This window comes from Poecilia formosa, unplaced genomic scaffold, assembly GCF_000485575.1.
Source record: "Poecilia formosa unplaced genomic scaffold, Poecilia_formosa-5.1.2 Scaffold136, whole genome shotgun sequence".
Classification (NCBI taxonomy): domain Eukaryota; kingdom Metazoa; phylum Chordata; class Actinopteri; order Cyprinodontiformes; family Poeciliidae; genus Poecilia; species Poecilia formosa.
In genome coordinates, this window is record NW_006800075.1 from 214,509 (window position 1) to 236,141 (window position 21,633).

Here is a 21,633-nt window from a genome sequence, read left to right on the forward strand (position 1 = left end):
CTCTCATAACCATGGCCAAAATGTCTTAAAATATCTCTCCAGTTTTAATATTTGATCAGGTGTCTAAAATAAAGTTAATCTAATTGAATTAAATGCTCTGATAACGAAGGTTTTTGACCTTGCACTATCTCTCACCATTGCCAGATATGCCAGCTATTCAGCAATAGCATGCAAATGGGTCACGATGATTATCGGTGATGCTTGCTGAACTCAATTAGCAAGTATGATTGGGTGATAACTTTTTATTAGCATAAAGCTTAGGTGCAGATCAGATGACAGCTCAGAGCTTTGTACCAGAACAGAAAGTCAACTTATTTAAATAATCTAAAAAAAAAAAAAAAAAAATGGATGTAAAATCAAATCGTCTGTCCTGTGTACGGATGTAAACTTACACACACCTATCAGCCCGTGCTAATTGGATGATTTTCCTGTCACTGATGGTTTGATCAAGCATATTTATCATAATGATGGCCTATGAGTGCTGCCTGAAAATGACTCCAGTTGGGTAGGAGGTGATGCGATGCTTTTGCTCAGCCTAATTAAAAAAAAGTTAAAGTTATGTTTTTGTCTCTCTCAGCAGAAGTTAATGAAGTCTGGTGTTTTGTTGAGATAATTAGAGATGCCTTCGTTTCTTGAAGCTGAAGAACCAAGAAAAAAAAAAATCAAAAAACTAACAACTACTAGGGTGACACATTCGGGTCTTCCCCAAAAACCTTTTATTGTGTTAATCACTTTTATTTCTGTAGCTTAAGTTTTCCTGGAAAAATGTATTCCTTTGTAATAGACTTGGGCCGGGGTACGGTTTTTACTCTGATTAAGTCATGTCCAGATTGACAATTTGTAGCGTTGGTAGAAGATGTTTGCTAATGTAGGCCAAACGCCCTGAAACCAAAGAAAAGTTGCACTGTCATAACATCTCACAAAATGAAAGTTAAACTGTAGAAACGGCATGAGACAAAGTTTTAATTTTCTTCAAATTATCTCTTTTGGAAACCATTTTGTACCTTGAAATATCTTATCTTTAGTTGGTACTTTAGAGAAATAACTTCTCATCCTTTCTCCCTTTTTGTCTTTAGCAGTAGTAGTCTCACTCATGTTGCTAGTTGTGTGCACGGACTGTCCAATAATGTTGTCAGACTGTATTATTTTATAATTTATTCCTTTGAACCTGAATATATTCTAAACTTTTATTAGTATTACATTTCCGTGGGGACCACGACTTTCAAATTTCCACACTCTTAGACCCACATTAAAAATTATATATTGTAAGGTTTAAGAAGAAGGACCGAAATTCCTTTAATCTTGTTTGAAATGGCCCTACAGTAATGTCTGCGCAAAGTTCACCACAAGGGAGAGCGCATTCTATTTTCATCTACCTCATTAAGTTTTTCACAGTAATTAATGGCAGGATGTGCTCACAGAGGAGCTGTCCCGTCTGTTAAAGCACATAATACGTCTGCAAGCGGAGGGACTGACTGACTGCTGGTTTCCAGTGGGCCTTTTACTTGACATATTTTACGTTAATATTTGCAAGGAACACTTTTAAGCTTATTTGTGGGAAAACATCCACTATTTGTGCATGGACGGTGATGATCAGTTGTGTAGAAGAGGACAGGAAATGTCATCATGCCGCATCAGAGATCAGTTAGGAATGAAACTGTGAGGGTTTGTTTCTTACTAAGAGGGGAGATCAGAAGAAAAATAAAAAAATAAAAAATGTTGATTACGGTAGACTTTAGCATGTTGAGTCATATTTTGCCAGAAGCTGTGAGGAGCATTGATGTAGCTGTTATCCTGACTGTGTGACCCAGAAGTTAAATCTGCATGCAGCACTACTAACACCTCGAGAAATTCCGACTACTGATGATTATTACAATTAATCACTAATATAGTAAGATCATGTACGATTAATGTATTTTCAGTAAAAGTGTTCCAGTAATGCAAACTTGCAGTTCCAGTAATCATTTTTAATGATTCTATTCTACATGCATACAAACTTTGGGGGTGTCCTTCCAATGACAGGAGAAACAGTATCATTGGTCCTTCCTTTAATCCACTCTTTTATGTTGGGCACGGTTACAGACAGAGCATTGGTTGAACTCCAGTTGGTTTTCTGGTGTAGCTTTCTTATGGTGAGCTGATTTGAGAAATCAGCAAGTAAGTTTTTGCAACCGGGGTTTATGGGTGGATTTTTGTTTGTTTGGTTTTTCCACCAGTCAATTAGATTCTGACAGGATACTGTGAGTGATAGTGGTGTGGTATAGTATCATCCTTCAGGAGTTTATAAGTCTTGACCTTGGCATGGCTTGTTTCTTGTATCTGTGTTCTTTCAACGCCACAGAGGCTTCTGTCCACATACGTGACGTCCAGGGAGGGCTGCACCTGGGCTTGGTGAAATTCCCCTGGTTCTCTCACTCTTCTTATTCTTCCCTAAAAAAAAAAAGCCATAAAGAAAAACCTTTTTTCAGCAAGTTTCCAATGATACCATTGCAATGCTTCAAGGACATCTACAGTGCTCAAACTATAACTCAATGAAAGGTTTCAAAAGTTTGTACAGCTTGTAGAAAAAAGCACAATCTTATGTAAAATACATCTCTCTGACCTTGAGTAATCAGCGAAGCTTTTCTCTCTTTTTTTTTTTTTTTTTTTTTTTTTACATTTATTATATGCGAAACCTAAAAACTTTAATGGAACCGTCACAGTCTCTCTAGGGTAATGATCTACGGACAGAGATAACCAAAGTAGAGAGCTCTTTGAGAATGCACTGCATCAGTCACAGTATGTAAATGATGAACGCAGGCATCTGCTGTGAAGTGAAGCCAATACCTCAGTGCCTTAAGGTGCAACATTACTGATGGCTTCTATGTGTGAGGGCTTTTAGTGCATCTCTCCAATAGACCACCCATTGAAAAAAATAAAAATAAACAACTTCTCACGTGACGTGCAAAGACGACAGATGTATTCGAAAAGTCGGCGTGTTTTTCTTTTGTTACGTTTTTTTTTTTTTTTTTTTTTTTGCTTTATTCAGTGTGTTTGTTGTATTGACAGGTTGTCCTTAAAGGATAACCTTGTAGTGTTGTTTAATTATCAATTCCAGAATGGCTTCTGTTTTATAATTACATTCAATTAGAATATGATGTAACAGACACCTGAAAATGAGAAACAATCGGTACATTTATAGAAAACAGGTCTGTCTGCATGCTGTTTGTTACCAATGGCTAAAATGTTTGTCCATATTCAGAAGGCAGCTTCAGATTTCCATGATTACAGAAGGCTTACTGCTTTTTTTTTTTTTTTTGCTTTTAGGCAAAGCAAATGTTAGCCTTACAATTCTGTCTGATATCTGGCAATATATGATATTCCTCTTTGCGTTTTATGTTTGAAGAAGTCTTTAATGAATAATAGAGTTTTTTTTTTTGGTTTTTTTTTTATTCTTCGGTCTCCAGTCATCAAATGAACACGAGAAGCTTATATAAAAATAGGTCGGCAATTAGCTGCACATATCGAGCATCAGTTCTTTCTTAGCTCATAGGTGCAAAGGAAGGAAATACATTTAAGCATTAGTCCAGCATTGGACCTATAAACTATATTGGCATGTTCACAGCTGCAGAAAATTGAGTAAGGTCTGCTGAGGGGGAGCCTGTGCGGGAGCAGACAGGATAGTGATAATAGGCTGTCTGAGTGCTTGGAAGATGCAGAGAGCTGGAGGAATGGAGTTCTAATGGAATATCCAAAGGTGTTCAATGACAGTTAACCTTTCCGACTAATGATTGGGGTCACAGGGAATGTGTATCGCCCCCTCAGATAGCGTTTAGTCGGCAATGGAGATATATATGGGCGATGAATATTGTATGACCTGAAAATACCGGCGGTCCCACAGCTCTACTGTCGAACCAGTTCTTTTATTCCTGTTCAAGGTCAGTTATGCCGGGCAGTGGGAAACCCCCGGCGCCGTATCCACGGCATTAAACATTAGACCTTCCACTGAGCTCAAAGATCCCTAATCCCGTACAACTGAAGGAGAGTGTAGGAGATTTAGAGATAATACACACGAAGCAGCCAATTCCCATCATTATGTGATCCTGTTTTTAATGAGTTTAGCGTGGGTGAGGAGGACATGGCTCTCTTGAAGCCACCCCTGCAGCAGATGTCTGCTCACCTGCCAGTGTTGCTTACACAAGTGTTGCATCTTAATGCCACTTTGTTGCCTGCTCATGAAACTCTGATGCAATCCACTCGAGGGGCATCACAACTGTCCTCCTTTCCCCTTTGCGATTTTCAGCACATCCCTGAGGCATCATTATTTGTTAAATTAGACAATCGGGATTTTTGCATTCATGTATAGTGGATTGCATACCCAATGCCTCATTGAACTGATTTTTTTTTTTTTCATTTAACCGACACAAATGACTTTGTAAGTGTGAAGTGGAGGGAAAAAAAGACATGTTTTATTTTGCAAATGGAAAATCTGAAAAGGGTAGAGTTAATGTATTCCGCCACACTCGGTCAATATTTTGTAGGAACACCTTCTGTTGCGAGATAACAAGTTACAGTACCTTGGACAACGGATCTTTAAATAAGTATTTACTGAATATGCTGTGTTTTAAAGTAGTTTTTTTTTTCTTTCTATTGAAAGTACAGTTTCAAGTGTGATTCTTCAAGATTGGCGCACACATTATTGCACCACAACTTCTTCCAGGAAATAAAGATAAATTAAGCAGAGGCAGAGGATCTCTGTGAGTGGCATTAATAATTTGCCTCTAAAAGCTTCATGCCACTTAAGTTATTAACATTTAATTCAGCAGCGTCGCAGTGGATTAACCTATCAGCCAATGTACCGCAGGAGATGTATTTCTAGTGTTCCCGCTGTCTATTGTGCCTCCCATGTCAGTTCACAGAAACACTGACCCGCTGTCGAGATTTGATTTGTTTAATACTTATAAAGGCAAATATACAAAAGTAGATTGTGCGTTTTCGTGGTTTTTTTGTTGTTGTTGTTGTCGATTTATGGCCACGTTGACAAATGTTTTCAGCATATTTAGGTTTTTCTGTCTCTAAAATATAATATCTAAACCTTAATCTTTCTTTGTATCGACACATTACCAAAAAAAAAAAAGTAATTTTCAGTGTCTTATTGAGCGACTTCAAAACTTAATTCTTGAGCTTTAATCTGTCAGAACTTCAAACATTTGAAGGGAGCAAATTAACTCAGAAATATGTTAAATATATTTACATTACACTATTCATAAAATGTTTTTAAAAAAGTCAGTTTTGAAAAAGCTCAATGCATAGCCCAGCTTTTTAGTGCACTGCATTAGAAACCCTCATCCCCACATTTTAAAACCTTTTTCATTCAGCGCAGCGCAGCTGCGTCCAAAAGATGTAAACCTAAACATTACAAAGGAATCCATAAATCAACCCTGTGCCGAAGTGCTGCCAGGTTCTCTGGGCACAAGCTCTCATCACACATGGACAGAAAGACAGATGAGGTCTGTTGTTTGGCTGTGTCTTTTGTTTACAGTGAGTTTTACAGCTTTTTTTCTGGGTATCCATGTCATGAATTAATTTTGAAAAAATGTGTCAACCACCCGTTTATAAAAACTTATTTCTCGCTGGGATCAAAACATCCCACTGAAAACTGTTGATATAATAAACATTTTTAATGGAGTTTAAAAAAGATCGGTAAGATAAAGTTGTGAATGTTGCTCTGTGTTGTGCGTCAGACGGCGTTTATTAATCCAGCATTAAAACTTTCAGAAAAATGAGAGAAATAACAAGCTTATATGCATAACAGCATCCATCTTGAGACTTTATTTCTATTTGTTGTGTCTTACTATGGGGTCTTTGCTGGGACACCTCAGTTGACTATATTCATTCTGTAGCAGTGGCATCTACTTGCGGTGTATGTCTACAGAAAGGAGATACTTTACCATAATTTATGTAAACTTTAGAGATTGTCCTCACTAAATGACACTTTGAAGCCTTGTTACTGCCACTATAACTAAACAGACGATTTATATTTGCCGCTGTCGGTTTCCTCATATTGTTCAAGGCTGATGGAAAGGAAGCATTCAGTTTCTTATAAACTGCTCTCCTCCCTTTTGTTTCCAGGGTTTTCCTTCGGGCTATTAGCCAGTACGCAGATGTGTTGAGCAAGAAATTTCTGGATCAAGCCAACTTTGAGCTACAGGTAAGCTTTGCACAGATGTTTATAATCTCTTCCTCAGTTTGTTACTTTGCATCAGCTCCACAAAACTCCAAATAATGCTCCTTTTTTTTTTTTTTTCGTCATGTCAACTCTGGATGTGACATTTGAAGCATTATGAAAATTGCAGAGAGAGAGCGATAGAGAACATCAATTACATTGTAATGGCCTGCAATTTTTATGTCCATTGCTGAATATTTTACCTGCTTCCCTTTGAATAAAGTAACAGCTTTTTTTTTTTCTTCTTTTTTTTCAATATCTGACACATGAAAGAATGTTGTCAACACCTAAAACCCTCAGAGATTTCAAAGCCTTTATGGACTGATTAATGTAACTTTGTTTTAGTGTGACTCACAGCACTTAAAGCTGTCTTTGTGGTTTAAAGAAAAAGGTTACATCTCAGTTTATCAGGACAGAAACAAGTGTTTTCCTCCAGGGATCCTATCCATTCTAGGAAAAGTGTGGAATTTAAAGTTCTCTCTGGATCTGGAAAACTATGGGGAAAGAAAAAAGGTTTTGGAATTCCAGACTTTATTCCATATCCCATCTCATCTGTCCATCTTATCCATCCATCTGTGCATCATTTTCAGGCTTGATATGATGTTGGAACCCTTTTAACTCTCACACATACACTTATAGTTATGTAATTAATGTTCATTGCTTGCTTCATAATTTGTGACTGAATGATGTTTTTGTGGCATAAAGCACTTTGAACTGCCTCGTTGGTGAAACGTGTACAAATAAATTTGACTTGACCTTATACTCACAATGCAATTCTTTATAAGGAACCGTCATTTCAAACATTTTACATTCAAAGAGTCACGCAGGAATGAATAAAGCTGCAGAGTTCCCTGACGGAAAACATCCTGTGGGTGACATTGACCTAAATCAACAACCTCTGCACCCATTGGGACAGCTTCCCAGCAACAAACTGTAACCGTCTCATCTGCAGCTTTTGATTTAATGAAACCATAAAGCTCTCCTGCCCACACTGTCTAGCACTGAATAACATTGTTGTAAAACTGGCTTTGAGCTGTGAGTGAAACGGTCTCTTATTCCCCATCCGCCTCTCTCTCTCTGCCTTTATCTGGGTTAGCTGTGGAACAACTACTTCCACTTGGCCGTGGCCTTCCTCACCCAGGAGTCGCTGCAGCTGGAAAACTTCTCGAGCGACAAAAGAACCAAGATCTTCCACAAGTAAGTATGGCGTCACCCTTAAATTCTCGGGACATCCTCGTTTTACCCTACTACAGCTTAGATTTCCTGTCCAGGACAAATACGTCAAAGCCTGCAGGGATATCAGACACCCTGCAACTTCTTGTATGAAACTGTTGTGTTTTTTTTTTTCCTGTTCTGATCATAGCACATTGCTGCTGCAATGTCTGTTATGAGGACGTTCTGTACCTAAATGTCTCTGATCAAGAAATGTTCTGTACCCATTCCCTGGAGAGAAGGTTCAAGATGTTAAAATATAATTTACTACTGTGAATATTTTTTTTTAATTTTTTTACAATAGTTCAAGTTTAAAGTTAGGACATTTCTCGTCTCTTCGAGCTTCTCCGTTCTGTGTTTCTGCAGCGGACACATTTATCTATATTAGTACTTTTCAGACAGTCTGATAAAGCATTCAGACGGACAAATGCTTTCTGGGAAGATGTTGAGCATATTGGCGCTTGTCTTCATTTGGAGGAGTTTTTGTCAGTGAATCACACATCACACTGGCTGGATGCCTGACAGTGATGCTGCTTGTTGGTCAGCATTTTATCACTTGCGCTAATAAACTTGCACCAGAAAATAGAAATTACCCCCCTCTGGCTAGATATTGATTGCAGAGCAAATGTATTCACCCACTTTGAACTGTTTCACATTTTATCACCTTACTCCCACAAACATTCATGTGTTGTATTGAGGTTTTATGTGATGGACCAACAAAAAAAGGAACAAATAAATGGAAAGTGGAAGGTAAATTTCCTCTTTCAGCTGTTTCAGCTGCTTCGTGTATTGGGTGACGAATGCAAAACACAAAGAGTTTCACAAAGTGATTTAAAGTGGATTTGCTTTAGTTGAATCTATTTAGTTCTGTCTTTGAAAACCATCATAGATTAGATTTTGCAGACCTGCAAAATCATGATGTCATGACATGATATAATTTCAATATGATATATCACATGACTGGTTTCATTTTAACATTTCTTGGTAGTTTTGTGCATCTTATTCAATTGGATTTGCCCCTAATTTCATCCATATTGACAAAAACTAACTTTCTATCTGTAGTAGATCCAGTTCAACCATTAAAATCATAATAATGATTTTTGTTTTTTCATTACCTGCAAGCTGCAGTCATCAAAATTATATATAAAAAAGCCGGACACACATAATACCATATGTAATGAATTCCATTTTATTTAGATCAATGTGGAAATGTTTCACTTAAAAGAAGATTAAAAGTTCATAAAAGCCTGACATTTTGACATGAAACTCGTGAACATTTGAGAGCCACTGTACATACAAGCGCCGATGTTTCTACTCAGATTTCTTTCGTGCACACGTGGATACAGCTGAGCAAATGAGCATGCGGCCGTGTCATTGTCATGATTTGCTGGAATGAGTGATGAGGAGAGAGGGGAGCCTCACATTGTCAGGTTTGGTGAACGTCTCACTCATCTTTGCTCGAGGCTTTGATCTCATCCGAGTTGTCTTTACCAGCTCCCGCTTGTCAGTCACACGTTTTTTTTTTTTTCTCTATTTCTCTTTCTGTGCCTGCCACTCTGTATTTTATTCTCCATCTCTTCTCTTTCCCATCACCTCATACCTTCACATCCAATCTCCCTCCTTCCCTCTCAATCACGATCTTTACGTCGTGACCCAGTTGCATTGCTCCGCTCAGCCTGCCGGGACCTGCTCTGCGTCGACCCCTCTGCGAGACGTGATATTGTTGTTTAACCTCAGCGGGAGATTTGCGCACGTCGCTGACAGACGCGCGTTGTAGGTCCTGACAGCCGACAGTCACAGCTGTCTCCGGGTCTGTGACGGAAAAGCGAGCTGCATCTGTCTCGGCGTAGATGAGAAAACTGTGCCTCGTGCACAGTCATCCCTGCGTCTTAATGTGGGAAACAAGCCTACTTCCTGCCAGTCACACACACACACACACAAGCATGCTGTGAGATTTTTTTTTTTTTCACACATACACAATGAGATGCGAAAAGACTGAAGGATGGTTTATATATAATGCATGCAGCCACAGAATCATTTAGAGGCCAGCATTCATTAATACTGTATTTTATAATTCTGCCAATACTCTCCCCACAATCAATCCCTGGGCTCTGCAACACTTCTCTCTCTCTTCGACTGCAGAATGCTGTGAACAGCTCTAACCCGATGAGGCTATAAAGAGGTGATGCAGCTTCTTCTTTAAGACATCTTTCAGTGCAGTGATCACTTACGTCAAAGTGCATTACTTTCTTATGGTATCGGCACACCAGTGATTTGGGTTTTAAAATGCCGCTACGTCCTCTGGATCCTCTGAAGTAGCACATTATGTGAGGGGGGGAGAGGGAAAGGCTTGGAATTGATATTTGTCGTGGGTCAGCAGACGCTGCACTTGTTCCTCTGTAGAATTGCAACAAGGTATCACAACATCAGTGTGCTTTGTGGAGGATGAGATAAAGAGGTCACCGTGTCCCAGAGTCAACCAGTGGGATTCAGTCGTCTTGGACAGGCTTTAATCTGAGCATAGCAGGACATCCCAGAGGGCACCTGGTGGAGAAGTACGGTCTAATTCAACTTCAGCCCGTGTTTGTAATTATCTGGTTTAAACTAATTAATCTGACTTGAATAACAATAGAACATTTTAATGAATTTGATATATTTGTAGGTTTGGAATTTTGTTGGGAGGCAGTACAGAAGATAAGGCATTTCTTTCTTTCTTTTTTTTTCATTAGAAATGTTTGTGTACTCCTGAGAAACTTAAAAATACGTAATAGACCTCAGCAAGCTAAAAAAAATGATTAAATATAAATAAGTTCTGCATCTTCCCTTGGTGATCTGTAATTTCAAGATGTTTTTTTTTGTTTTTTTTGTTTTTTTTGTATCTCAATCACTGAGGGAACATAAGCTGCAGACGCAGCACAGCTGTTCGGATAGATTTATGCAGCTTATTTCTTTTCTCTTGCACATCTCTATCAAACTGCTGAGCCACACAGCAGCGTTGGGAACAAATATTGAGTTCAGTGTAGTTATTCCCAGTGGTGAACCACCAATAAGAATACATCTAATTACTTTGTCAAGATGCTGTGGTACCTGGGTAAGTGTTCTTCAATAAGCTTAGTTAAACTAAAAGACATGATGCGAAAGCTCCACCTCGGGGCTGTTGCTTTTATTCTCCTTCTCATTTTTAAAGCTGTGTCAAGCTGGAGTTTAGCTCCTTAGAAAACTTACCAGCAAAACGGTTTCTTTCTTTCTTTCTTTCTTTCTTTCTTTCTTTCTTTCTTTCTTTCTTTCTTTCTTTCTTTCTTTCTTTCTTTCTTTCTTTCTTTCACACACAATCTGTTGTTTGAGGGACAGAGAAACATCACTGCTTGCAACAAACGTGAGACATACTAGTCAATTAGACGTTTGGGTCTAACCCAGCCTGCCAAACGAAGGGGGAGTGACCTTGTTCATAATTGAATGACACGTGTTTCTGTTAAAAATAAAAGTTTTCTGTCCTCTTTAGTACCAGGTACTACACTATCTGTGTAGTACCGGCTGCTTTTGGTTGTTCCCATAAGTAGGCTGAAAGTCAAAGAGAGTCTGTCCCCAGCCTTTAAAGACATTCGAAAGTTCAGTATGTTTTTGATTTTAGTGCTTTGCTTCTCCTTTTCTCATTTGCGTTGTTTCATTTAATGGGTTCTAGTGTCTCAGATGATGCTTACCTTTTTAAATTAGAGCAACATAAAAACAAAAGTACAAGTTTTATTTTGAGTCTCTAAAAACATCTATTCCTTGTTGGCTTCGACACAGTGCGAGTTGTGTGTCTTATGTTATTTCTATTTTATTTTCAGTTTTACTTGCCTTCTTTTACCCATGTGGTATGTTTTATATCTGTTTTTATTGTTGTTTAGTAATTATAGTTTTTTTTTCCATTCTTCAAAGTACACACCTTGGTTGAACTAGGTTTTTTTTTGTTTGTTTGTTTTATAAAAAACTTGCACTTGAATCAATAATAAAATTTACTCTTTGATATATTAACTTTACTTTATAGTGCTCCCATTGCTACAAAACTTTAATAACATTCATAAGTGTCATGGATTTATTTGAAAAAAAAAAACAACATACAATATTTTTATATTGTTGCATCTTCATTTACTTTTTTAATGTTCCAATGCAAAAAGTTACTCAGTCTGGCGTTGTCCATTTTCACTGACCTGGCCTCACTTTACACCTATCCCTTCCCTCCCGTCTTTCCAGTCTTGTTAGTCTCTCCTTTATTCATCATTTGTCCTCTCTGTGACCTGGGACGGTGTTCGAAGATGGGAGACAGGCACCAGGCGGTCCACGGAGATCGGTTCATGACCTAAGCATGACAGAGCTGATCAGCTTAAAAGGGCTCAATTTAATAAAGCCAGACAGAAAAGGCGGATGGGAGAGAACCTTCTGTATTTCTCTGGAAATCTTTTATATGAGACCTCCTGTCACAGACAAAAACCTGTTAAAGACTGCACAAACGAACCCTGCTCCTCGTCTAGCCGTTGTTTTTCTGGGTCCTTAATGACATAACCAGAGCAGAGGGGAGATTGTAACTGACAGCCAGTTGACGGAAAGCAAGCGTGTCTGTGTCATGAACTTGCTCAAGTAGAAATATCTCATCATTTTGTGTTTGTCTAGCGGATGAGATCTTGGAAAAACAAAAGGAGTTATCTCCATTGAATCCATTGCATTACTAATCTCATTCCATGAATCTCATTTGTTTTTTCCAATATTTGTTCAGTTGTCCAGAGGAAACCAAACAAAAACACTTTGATACATTAAATATCGCTGTGTAAATGTTGTATTTAGGTTCTGCGAGGCAGTTGGAGATGCTATGAATGCTAGAAATCAGAGATTTTTTTTATTATTATTATTATTGTCCTGCAGTGACAGGTGAATAAAAACATGTAGATTCACATAAAGATAAAAAATGAATAAGAAAAGAATAAGAGACTTTACAGTAGTGACAAATGGGAAAAGTGTTACAGTTATTGAAAGTAGCATATTCAGATCCAAAGCAAATTTCTTTATTCGTTCCCCAACAACAACCACCTAGGGTGGTCCTAATATCAAAATATTGTTGGAAATGCACCTTTTTTCAGTTTGCACACGTAGTGTAAGACTCTCATCAATCTCAAACTGTGTTTTAAAGGACCTCTGTATGATGTAAAATTCAGTTAATTTTGGATTGTGAACTTGAGATGATTAAAAGCAGTCACGATTACTTAAAAAAACACAAAAAAAACAATGTAATTGCCCTTTACTAAAGCACCAAGTCAGATGCAGCAAGTCGGATGGCAGCATAGCTACATCTTTATATTTGCATGTTTGGCTTTTTTTATGGTACTCACAACAAAGCAAAGTTTATGGTGGGCACAACTGCAATTTCGCAGAAAGTTATCAAGAATTCCTGAATCCAAAACTGCCTCTGATGATTTTGCTGAAGGAACTACTGAAGACTTTCATTTCACTTCATCAAAATGTTAATAAGATATTTTAAAATGTACTAAAATCTTTTTGGGAAAAGACAGTTTGATTCTAAATTCATGCACTGTAATCAGTCAGAAAATAATATTTTTAAATATATCGTTTTTTTTATGGATGTTTCAAGAGTGGAAAAATAGTAAGCAGTTGTCCATCCTCGGTCACCGGGGCCTTGGAAGAGAAACAGGCCCACAGCATCACAGATCCTCTACTGTACTGAACATTGCACCTTAGGTACTTCTCACATAATCACTCGTAGTATTTGTTGCCAAAAAGCTCAAACCTGGAATCCTGGAAACTCTTATTTTCAAAAATGTTTTCACTGCATTAACACATTGACATACAGTAATTAAATGTTAATTTTTAAAAATAAAAAAAAAATTGGATGTTTTCTATAGGTCCCAATAGGTGTATCATTATTTGACAGTGTGGATCATTTTTTTTTTTTCTTTGTCATGTTTTTTGTTTCAGGTACCAAGACATGAGGCGACAGATCGGCTTTGAAATCAGGGACATGTGGTACAATTTAGGTAATTTTATTGCATTTACTTTGTTCCTGAGGTCACACCTCTGCTGTTTACAGCTGATATGATCACAATTAGCTCTTCCACAGTCCTCAGGCAGATAATATATATCCGGAAGGCAAAGATCTTTTGTGAAATGTATACAGTCCAAGTGTTAATTAGCGCTACAATGTGATGAAAGACTCACTGTTGACGTCGGGTCTAAATTTTCCTGTAGTAAAAGGAGGCGGTGTTGAATCCAGTTTATTGTGCCTAACACCATCTGATCCTTTAATTTGGAAAGATTAGACTGGATCATCCTCTTGAGGTACTTTGATGATTTTAAAGGTTATTTACGGCTTACGTTCTCCAAAAGGGGAGACAGCTTCATTCTTTGGAGCTAATCTGAGATGACACAGTACACATCAAAATGGGGGAATTCTACAAATTATATGTCACAGATTACTTTTTCTTCCACTTGTTTTGTCTTCAAGGCCCCCACAAGATAAAGTTCATCCCTGAGATGGTGGGTCCAGTTCTGGAGATGACCCTTGTTCCCGAGATCGAGCTGCGAAAGGCCACCATCCCCATCTTCTTTGACATGATGCAGTGCGAGTTTCACTTCACATGCGGCTTCCAACGGGTGCGTATTCTGGAATATTTAACAAATGCAGTAAACCAGATGAAACGGTGTTGTCTGGAATGAAAGATCAGATAGAAAAGCGGGGAGGCGGCACACAGCGGCCCATGTGATGGTGAGTTTCGTAGCCCACAGCCGATTTGTAATTCTGCAAATCTCATTTTGTTGTGTCACAATTATCAGCGGCCACGGTGAGTGGAACTTAATATTACGCCTTTCTGCAGTGGAAATTAAACCTTTCTGCGCGAGTAAATCCACTTGGTTCCAGTTGTTGTCATGAATATGTTTCAGCCCTCGGAGAGAGGCCGAACATGCGCAGTGTCAGTCCATAGGCACTCGTCTAGGGTGTGAACATCCAGTTAACTTATGGCTTTAAAAGCTGTTCTTTCTTCAGTGTGGAGTAAATATGCAACAAACAACTTCAATTTAAAAAAACAACAATTGCATGCACAAGTTTAAGTTGCAGAAACTCAGTTATTCACTTAAATATATGCACACTCCATGAACTAATATTTTGATACACTTTCTTAAATTAAAGGGAAAGCACACTTTTGGTATTGCCAGGAGGGAGGTTTTGACCTACTTCTGGCTCCGTGTTTAACAACTCTTAATTTAAATGATTTCTACTGAACGGCGCCCTAACATTCGGATTGCTTAATTGCACAAAAAGTTTAATTTCAGTGCCGCTTTTTTGGGGGGAACGTTTTCTAAATATTAATGTGATGTGTCTATATTTTTGAGCCTGCATTATCGTTAAGTCTTTGTGGAGGAGAGAAAAGTCACGAATCATTTTTAACTTCTGTTCCCAGATCTTGTTTTTAAAGAACATTGAAGCCGCATGCTGTGCAGCCAGTCCACCCTGAAAGACCTTAAAAGCGCAAACCTAAATATGTTGTTTCCCTTTAAACTGTACCGAATTGCTGTGCACAAATTTGACCCTTGTGGTCTTTGTATTACTGTGAAGATGGCAAGAGTTTAACCAACGATCCTCTGAGATCCTTTTTTCCGTTTCTTTGTGTTGCTGAGATTGGACTAAAGTTTGCTGTTTTAGCTAATGTGCCACTCCGATTGGAGCTCATTGGAGTTCAAGCCTAATCTCTCAGTCTTTCCTTCTTTGTCTCGGCCTCCTTTAGGCTCAGAGCCAGTAGCATTTCCTCTTTACTGACTTTCTGTCTTTTTTTTTTTTTTTTTTTTTCCTCTGCTGTAAATCCTCCACTGAAACAGACACCGGAGTTTATGTCACGCCTTGCTCAGCTGTGTTCTCCTTCTCTGTTTTTGTACCTGGTCAAGTACATCAAGAAGTCAGTAAAAATGTTTTATTTTTAAGCAATAAAATCTAGTTTTGATACAAATGCTGGAGAAATGGAGTCAATGCATCACTGTCAGCAGCCTCAGCAACAACGGAGCAGAAGGAAAAAAGCGATGTGTCTCACGATTCAGCCTCGTTCTGTCCTGTAATGAATTTTTAGCCGTTAATGATCAGATCACAGCCCGCTGCAGTGACGAGCGGGCCGGTGAAGAAAGAATCCGTAACCTTCCTCAGCTCAGACTTAAAGCAGTTGAGGATGAAGGGGGTTGTTAATGAATTGGGGAAAAAATGAACCGCAGTGATTATTTGTGTCTGCTCCGTCTAATTGCAGTTTGAGAACGAGATCATCACCAAGCTGGATCACGAGGTGGAAGGGGGCCGAGGAGACGAGCAGTACAAAGTTCTCTTTCAGAAAATGTAAGTGCTGATTATTGGGCAGGATTATATGGCTGAGCCTCTCACAAGTTGGATCGCTCTAATTGCAACATCACACTCCTCAAAATAACCGCCGTTTGCTGATAATCACGCGACTTCTCGGCTCAGCTTTTCTCTTGCGACTCCTGATGAGCGGTACCCGTTCTGCCTTGTTGGGCAAAAAAAAAAAAATTTGGTTTCCGAGATAGTACGGGCTGAAATTATTTATAAATTTAACAATTCACTGTTAAAGAACTTTTTGTTCGTTTTTGTTTGTTTCTCTTTTCCTTCTTACTTGCCTGCCACCAGTTTGTTGGAGCACTGCAGGAAGCACAAGTACCTGGCCAGGACGGGAGAAATCTTTGTCTCTCTGGTGGTGCGACTCCTGGGAAGGCTGCTGGACTACAGGACCATCATGCATGACGAGAACAAGGAAAACCGCATGAGCTGCACCGTCAATGTTCTAGTAAGATCCACAAAACACATGGATGGCAGTAAAGGATTGCTGAGACCTTTTATGACTTCATCATTAAGATGATGTACAGATTTTTAAACTCCTTTAGAACTTGATCTAACGTCTACATCTGTTTTTTGTTTGTGCTTTTTTTTTTGTAGAACTTTTATAAGGAGATAGACAGAGAGGAGATGTACATCAGGTAAGATCCAAACCTAGTGTTGTCTTTCACAGTCGCTGTTTCAATTCGGCGTTACGACAATTTTTTTAATGTTTCTTCCTGCTGTATGATTTCATTTTGCTTGTTGAGTGTATTTTAGATAGGACAAGTTGTCAGATCTTATAAGTATTATGATTCAGTCTCCTGTCTTTGCCGATAAACAGCCACTAAGTCCTTTCTGCATCTTGCCAGGTACCTGTATAAGCTGTGCGACCTCCACAGAGAGTGCGACAACTACACAGAAGCTGCCTACACCCTGCTGCTGCACGCAAAACTGCTCAAGGTACACAAACCGCACTAAAGACTGAACATGGAAGCGACATATTTACACTGCTCAGCTGTCGCTGGGCGAGTCGCTTTTAACCTCAGGCAAGATACTAATATAATTCTCTGAATTAGATTATGCACAGATTTGAAACGGCTCAGATCGTTTTAATTGAACCACGGGATGAGATGGCTGCTGAGGAGGCAGAGGAGAGACTTTCTCACCGGGGTGAAATCTGGTCTTTCATCCCAGATAGAATAGGAAGTAAAATAAACCGCTCTCCTGCTGAGCTTCAGTTGTGGATTATAATTACAGCTGCACCAGTTAATCTAGATGATTGAAATCAGCAGGTTTTTTTCCTTGATGAGTAGGTGGAAAAAAAAATGAAACATGAGATAATATTTCTCTGCTTCCCGAATTCATCGTTGCCTTTCTTTTTTTTTGGCCCTGTAAACACATCATGGCATAATATTCTTTCAGACACTTTTCATTTAGATCCATCCATGGATTATTGTCTTCTTAATCCGGGATTGGGCCGCGGCCCTGTCTTCCGTCTGCCCAGTCACTTGAGCCAGCTCTTCCCAGGGATTCCCAAGGCGTTCCCAAACCTGCCAAGAAGCACATTCCCTCCAGCATGACCTGAGTTTCCTCCCGGTTGGACATTGCCCAGAATACCTCACCAGGAGGTTGTCTAACCAGATGGCCGAGCCACCTTAACCGGCTCCTCTCGATGTAGAGAAGCAGTGGCTCTACTCTGAGTCCCTTTTGTTTGACCGAGCTTCTCACCCTGTCGCTAAAGAAGAACTCTTTTCAGCCGTATTTGTTCGCAATTTCTTTCTTTTGGTCACTACCCAATGCTCATAACCCTAGATGATGGTGGGAACTTAGATTGACTGGTAAATCAAGACCTTTGCTTTTCGTCTAATATTTCTTTTCACCATAAAAAAAAAAAAAACTGGTGCAGCTTCTTCATCGGTTAAGATACTGCACTATCAACCTTCTGCTCGGTTTTTTTTTTTCTTCATTTATGAACAAGTCCTCAAGATTGTTGAACTCATCCACTTAGAACAGCAGTTCTAAGTGGATGAACTCCAACATCTCCAACCTGGAGAAAGCAGTCTAACCCTTAACCAATTCAAGACCATAGTCTCGGATTTATAGACGCTTATTTTCACCTCAGGTGCTACACATTTGGCTTTGAAACTCTCCAGTAAAAAGCTGGAGATTGCTTTCTGTCGGGATCACATCATCTGCAAAGAGTACAGACATGATCCCGAGGTCATCAAAAAGGATCGCCTCAACATCTTGACTGCAGCTAGAAGTTATATCCATAAAGGTTATGAACAGAATGGGTGGCATGGAGCAACCTTGGCAGAGTCCAACTCTTACCGGACAGAATCTGAGGCTCGACTGTCTGAGAGTTTATTAACAATCAGATAAAGTTTAGGGAACCTCTGCATATATGGGTAAATTAATAATCTAATGTTTCTGAGTAACCGACATAATATTCTTGTCTTTTGTCTAAATTTGCCTTGTTTAATTGTGGATTTAAAGCTGTAATTTCCACAGCTGAATACTTACGTGTTGCAGTTGAGACTCTATAGGTCAACACTCTAATCAGTATCAGTGAGTAAAAGCCAGATTCGTTCAACTCTTCCAAGTTATGATGGTGCATATTTGTTACAAGTTTGACTTTTTTGTTAATCTCTCTGTGCCCCAAAAAAAACCCCACCACGTCACCAAACCAAACATACTTTTTTTTTTTTTCGATCTGCAGAGTCTATTCCCAGCTGGGGGGTTAGTATGGAGTAAGTTAAGGAGGGACTCCTTTTATCCAAAATTGTATCATCTTACTTCTCAACTGAATTTGCATAACTATCCTGCTGTTTGAGCCTTTGTAGTGGTTCTGTCAGGTGGGAGCAGGTTGTCACTGAATCCCATTTTCATCACTGTCGCGCTCGCGGGAGTTGATTTTATTACTTTAAATCTGTAGATCTTTTAGCACCTGAGTCTTCTTGATTGTGGCAGGAAGACTTTTTCTACTGCTGTGCTTCGGAGGCTGAACATGTGTCTGGATTTTATTTTGTGGCTTAATATTTCTTGAAATGCCACCCAGACATGTGGTGGGCTTTGCAAAAAGTAAACGTTAGTGTATTTTATGATATACCAACAAAAGGCAGCTGTCAAGTGAAAGAAAAAGAATACAGATTTTTTTTTTCTTTTTTTTTTCAGTAAATAACACTTAAAATGCGGCAAAATGTCAGCTTACATTTGAATTTATTTACAAATGATATAAATTTGAATATATTGAGGAAGTCAAAACACAGCACCTCCCCATTCCTGGAGAATAAATTGAATCCTTCAGCCGCCTCATGACTGCTCCACTAAATTATCAGCGCTTTTTTCTCTGCCTTTTTAGCTGTGTGCGGTGTCAGTTGCCATTAATGCATAAATGTGAAGGTCCTCTTTACAATGTGAATGCTGCAGTCAAGCTGTGAAGAAATCAATAGGCTGAGCCCAAGCGTCCCTCTTTCTATACCACAGCAACAGCGTGCAGAGGCACTTTTTTTTTTTTTTTCCACCAATGTGGTCATCACACCCTTCATGTTCATCCCAGGATAAAATCCTGCTGGTTGGTGGTAAACACGTCCTGACAAATATATAGGGTTGTAGACGTTCTCATAGTGCTAAGCAGCTTCCATCTGTCAGAAATCACATTCTTCTTTATGCTGCTTTAAAAATAAATAAGCACATTATCATGCTTATCCTGGTGTTGCTTTATCTCTGCCTACGGCTCTGTTGTATAATCAATTGCTCCCCCACTCTATTGCATACGGAGTTTATATGCAAACAGGTCGAAGGGATGCTTCTTTGCTTACTTAGCACATTTTCCTCCAGCAGGCCAGTCCGCTGGAGCTCAATGTCTGCCAAATTTAAATATTAAAACTGTGTGTCAAACACATATGCAACAACAAATGACATTTGTCTATTGGGCTTCCTTTAAATTCACTACACGACTAAAGAGAAGTAGAACATGTATTGTGCCCTAATAAAACAAACCGACATCCGTCAAAACTTGTGTAACTGCAAATTAAACTTTCACAATGGCTGCAGGACCGTTTTGGACCGATTCTCCTTCTGAACTGTTCAATGGATATCCATGCATGCATCACTGCCCGCATCTTAACTCTTCATTTTGCTCTGTGCAGGACTGTGTTCAAGGGAGTTACACATCAATATCCCTCATTTGCATTGCCTATAAGTCATTGATTGATTTCTTGTCACCTGTTTGACTTTTACCCCGCATTGTTTTGCACAGCATTGACCCCCGGTGCTCATTTGTTCCCTGTAGTGGTCGGACGAGCAATGCGCGGCCCACCTGACCCAGAGGGAAGGTTACCAGGCCACAACTCAAGGACAACTTAAGGACCAGCTCTATCAGGAGATTATTAATTACTTCGATAAGGGCAAGGTAAGAGGCGCTCTAGAAACCCTGACGCTGTTTCCGTGGCGCGTGGATTGACAATAATCCATTTCTTGTGGATGGATGAAGAGGCGTATTGGACTACACGACTATTACTTTTTTTGTCATCCCTTTTATAGCATAACCTTTTCTAAAAGCCCTTCCCTCACTTTGTGTCCTTTTTCTCTTTTACCTTAATATCACATCAGCGCTGCGCTTTAATGCCATCGGAGTCACTTGAGAGTTGGAAAATGTCCCGTTTTGTAGGAACTTTTGTTTTCTACAAGACGAATCGGAGGAGAAATGCACGGATCTCCTTGGAAATGAGGTTCTAAGGCTTTGGATGTTACGTCAGGATTGGGATTCTTCTCAGTAACTCGTCAAACTTTGGCTAGGAAGCAGCTACTTCGATGAAATTTGGAAACAAACCAATTAAATAACGGTTGATGTTATGAGGCGTTAAATTGGCACTCTTTAGGAATTCTCAGCAGCTTGACAGGATCTTCAGTCTTTAAAGAATGCATTCAGATACAACTATTTTATTAATATAAACTACATTAACCGTAACAATATAATGTAATGTAAAATATCAACTTGTCGTGTTGAATAGAAGATGGCATCGAGGTTTTTCTGTCTACCAAAAGGATGAAATAATCTTATTCTGATAAGCTTGTGTTATACAGTGTGACCTGCGTGAGACTAGCAGTGAATTCAAGGTACTCTGCTACCAGGAAGTTAGCTCTCTATCATTGCTTTAATCTTTGAAATTAATTTTTTTTTTTTTTTTTTTGACTGTCTGTGTCCTTTCTAGATGTGGGAAGAGGCGATTGTGTTGAGCAAAGAACTGGCTGAACAGTATGAGAATGAAATGTTTGACTTTGAGCAGCTTAGTGCATCCTTGGTAAGTAGGATTAATGTGTCGCTTAACTGCATTTCCGCTTTGTACACTGTCACTCCTCTGCTGCACTTATAGATGGGGGGAAAAAAGCACAAGGACAGAACCTGCAGGACTATTATGAAGCCTTTTGTTTTATGAGGGGAAATTGAAGCAATTAGTAAGGGGGGACGGGGAGAGATCAACTACTTATGTACCTGGAAAGAGTGGGAGGAAAACTGATTGTGTCTAAAACAAAACACATTTAAACAAAGAAATTCCATCGTGATGGCTAATGCACCTAGTGGTAGCCAGGATTTAGAGTTTGCAGCTTTAAAGAGAAATATAAGCAAGCGGGAGCATCTTATATTCAAGCATATTTTTTCAAGAATCAAAGAAAGACAGATGTAATAACAACAACAACAAAAAAAAACATCAGATCCCTCTCTGGAATGGCTTTAAAATGCTTTATCAAACATTAAAATGTATGTTAAAATGCTGATATTAAACTTCTCCACAGCGGAAGCAAGCTCAGTTCTATGAGAATATAGTGAAGGTCATCCGGCCCAAACCGG

The 21,633-nt window shown here is 39.1% G+C and overlaps 1 protein-coding gene across 1 annotated transcript in view; it reads left to right on the forward strand.

Annotated features, from left to right (window-relative positions):
• The window catches only part of dock1 (dedicator of cytokinesis 1), a 198,067-nt gene that overhangs the window by 139,904 nt on the left and 36,530 nt on the right, over window positions 1-21,633 (forward strand). Inside the window, exons 30-40 of the mRNA XM_016676605.1 lie at window positions 6,112-6,190; window positions 7,302-7,402; window positions 13,388-13,446; window positions 13,914-14,062; window positions 15,700-15,785; window positions 16,092-16,248; window positions 16,398-16,438; window positions 16,649-16,739; window positions 20,074-20,193; window positions 20,996-21,085; window positions 21,579-21,633. Of these exons, the coding sequence (XP_016532091.1) occupies window positions 6,112-6,190; window positions 7,302-7,402; window positions 13,388-13,446; window positions 13,914-14,062; window positions 15,700-15,785; window positions 16,092-16,248; window positions 16,398-16,438; window positions 16,649-16,739; window positions 20,074-20,193; window positions 20,996-21,085; window positions 21,579-21,633 (1,028 nt within the window). The remainder of the gene's footprint in view (window positions 1-6,111; window positions 6,191-7,301; window positions 7,403-13,387; window positions 13,447-13,913; window positions 14,063-15,699; window positions 15,786-16,091; window positions 16,249-16,397; window positions 16,439-16,648; window positions 16,740-20,073; window positions 20,194-20,995; window positions 21,086-21,578) is intronic.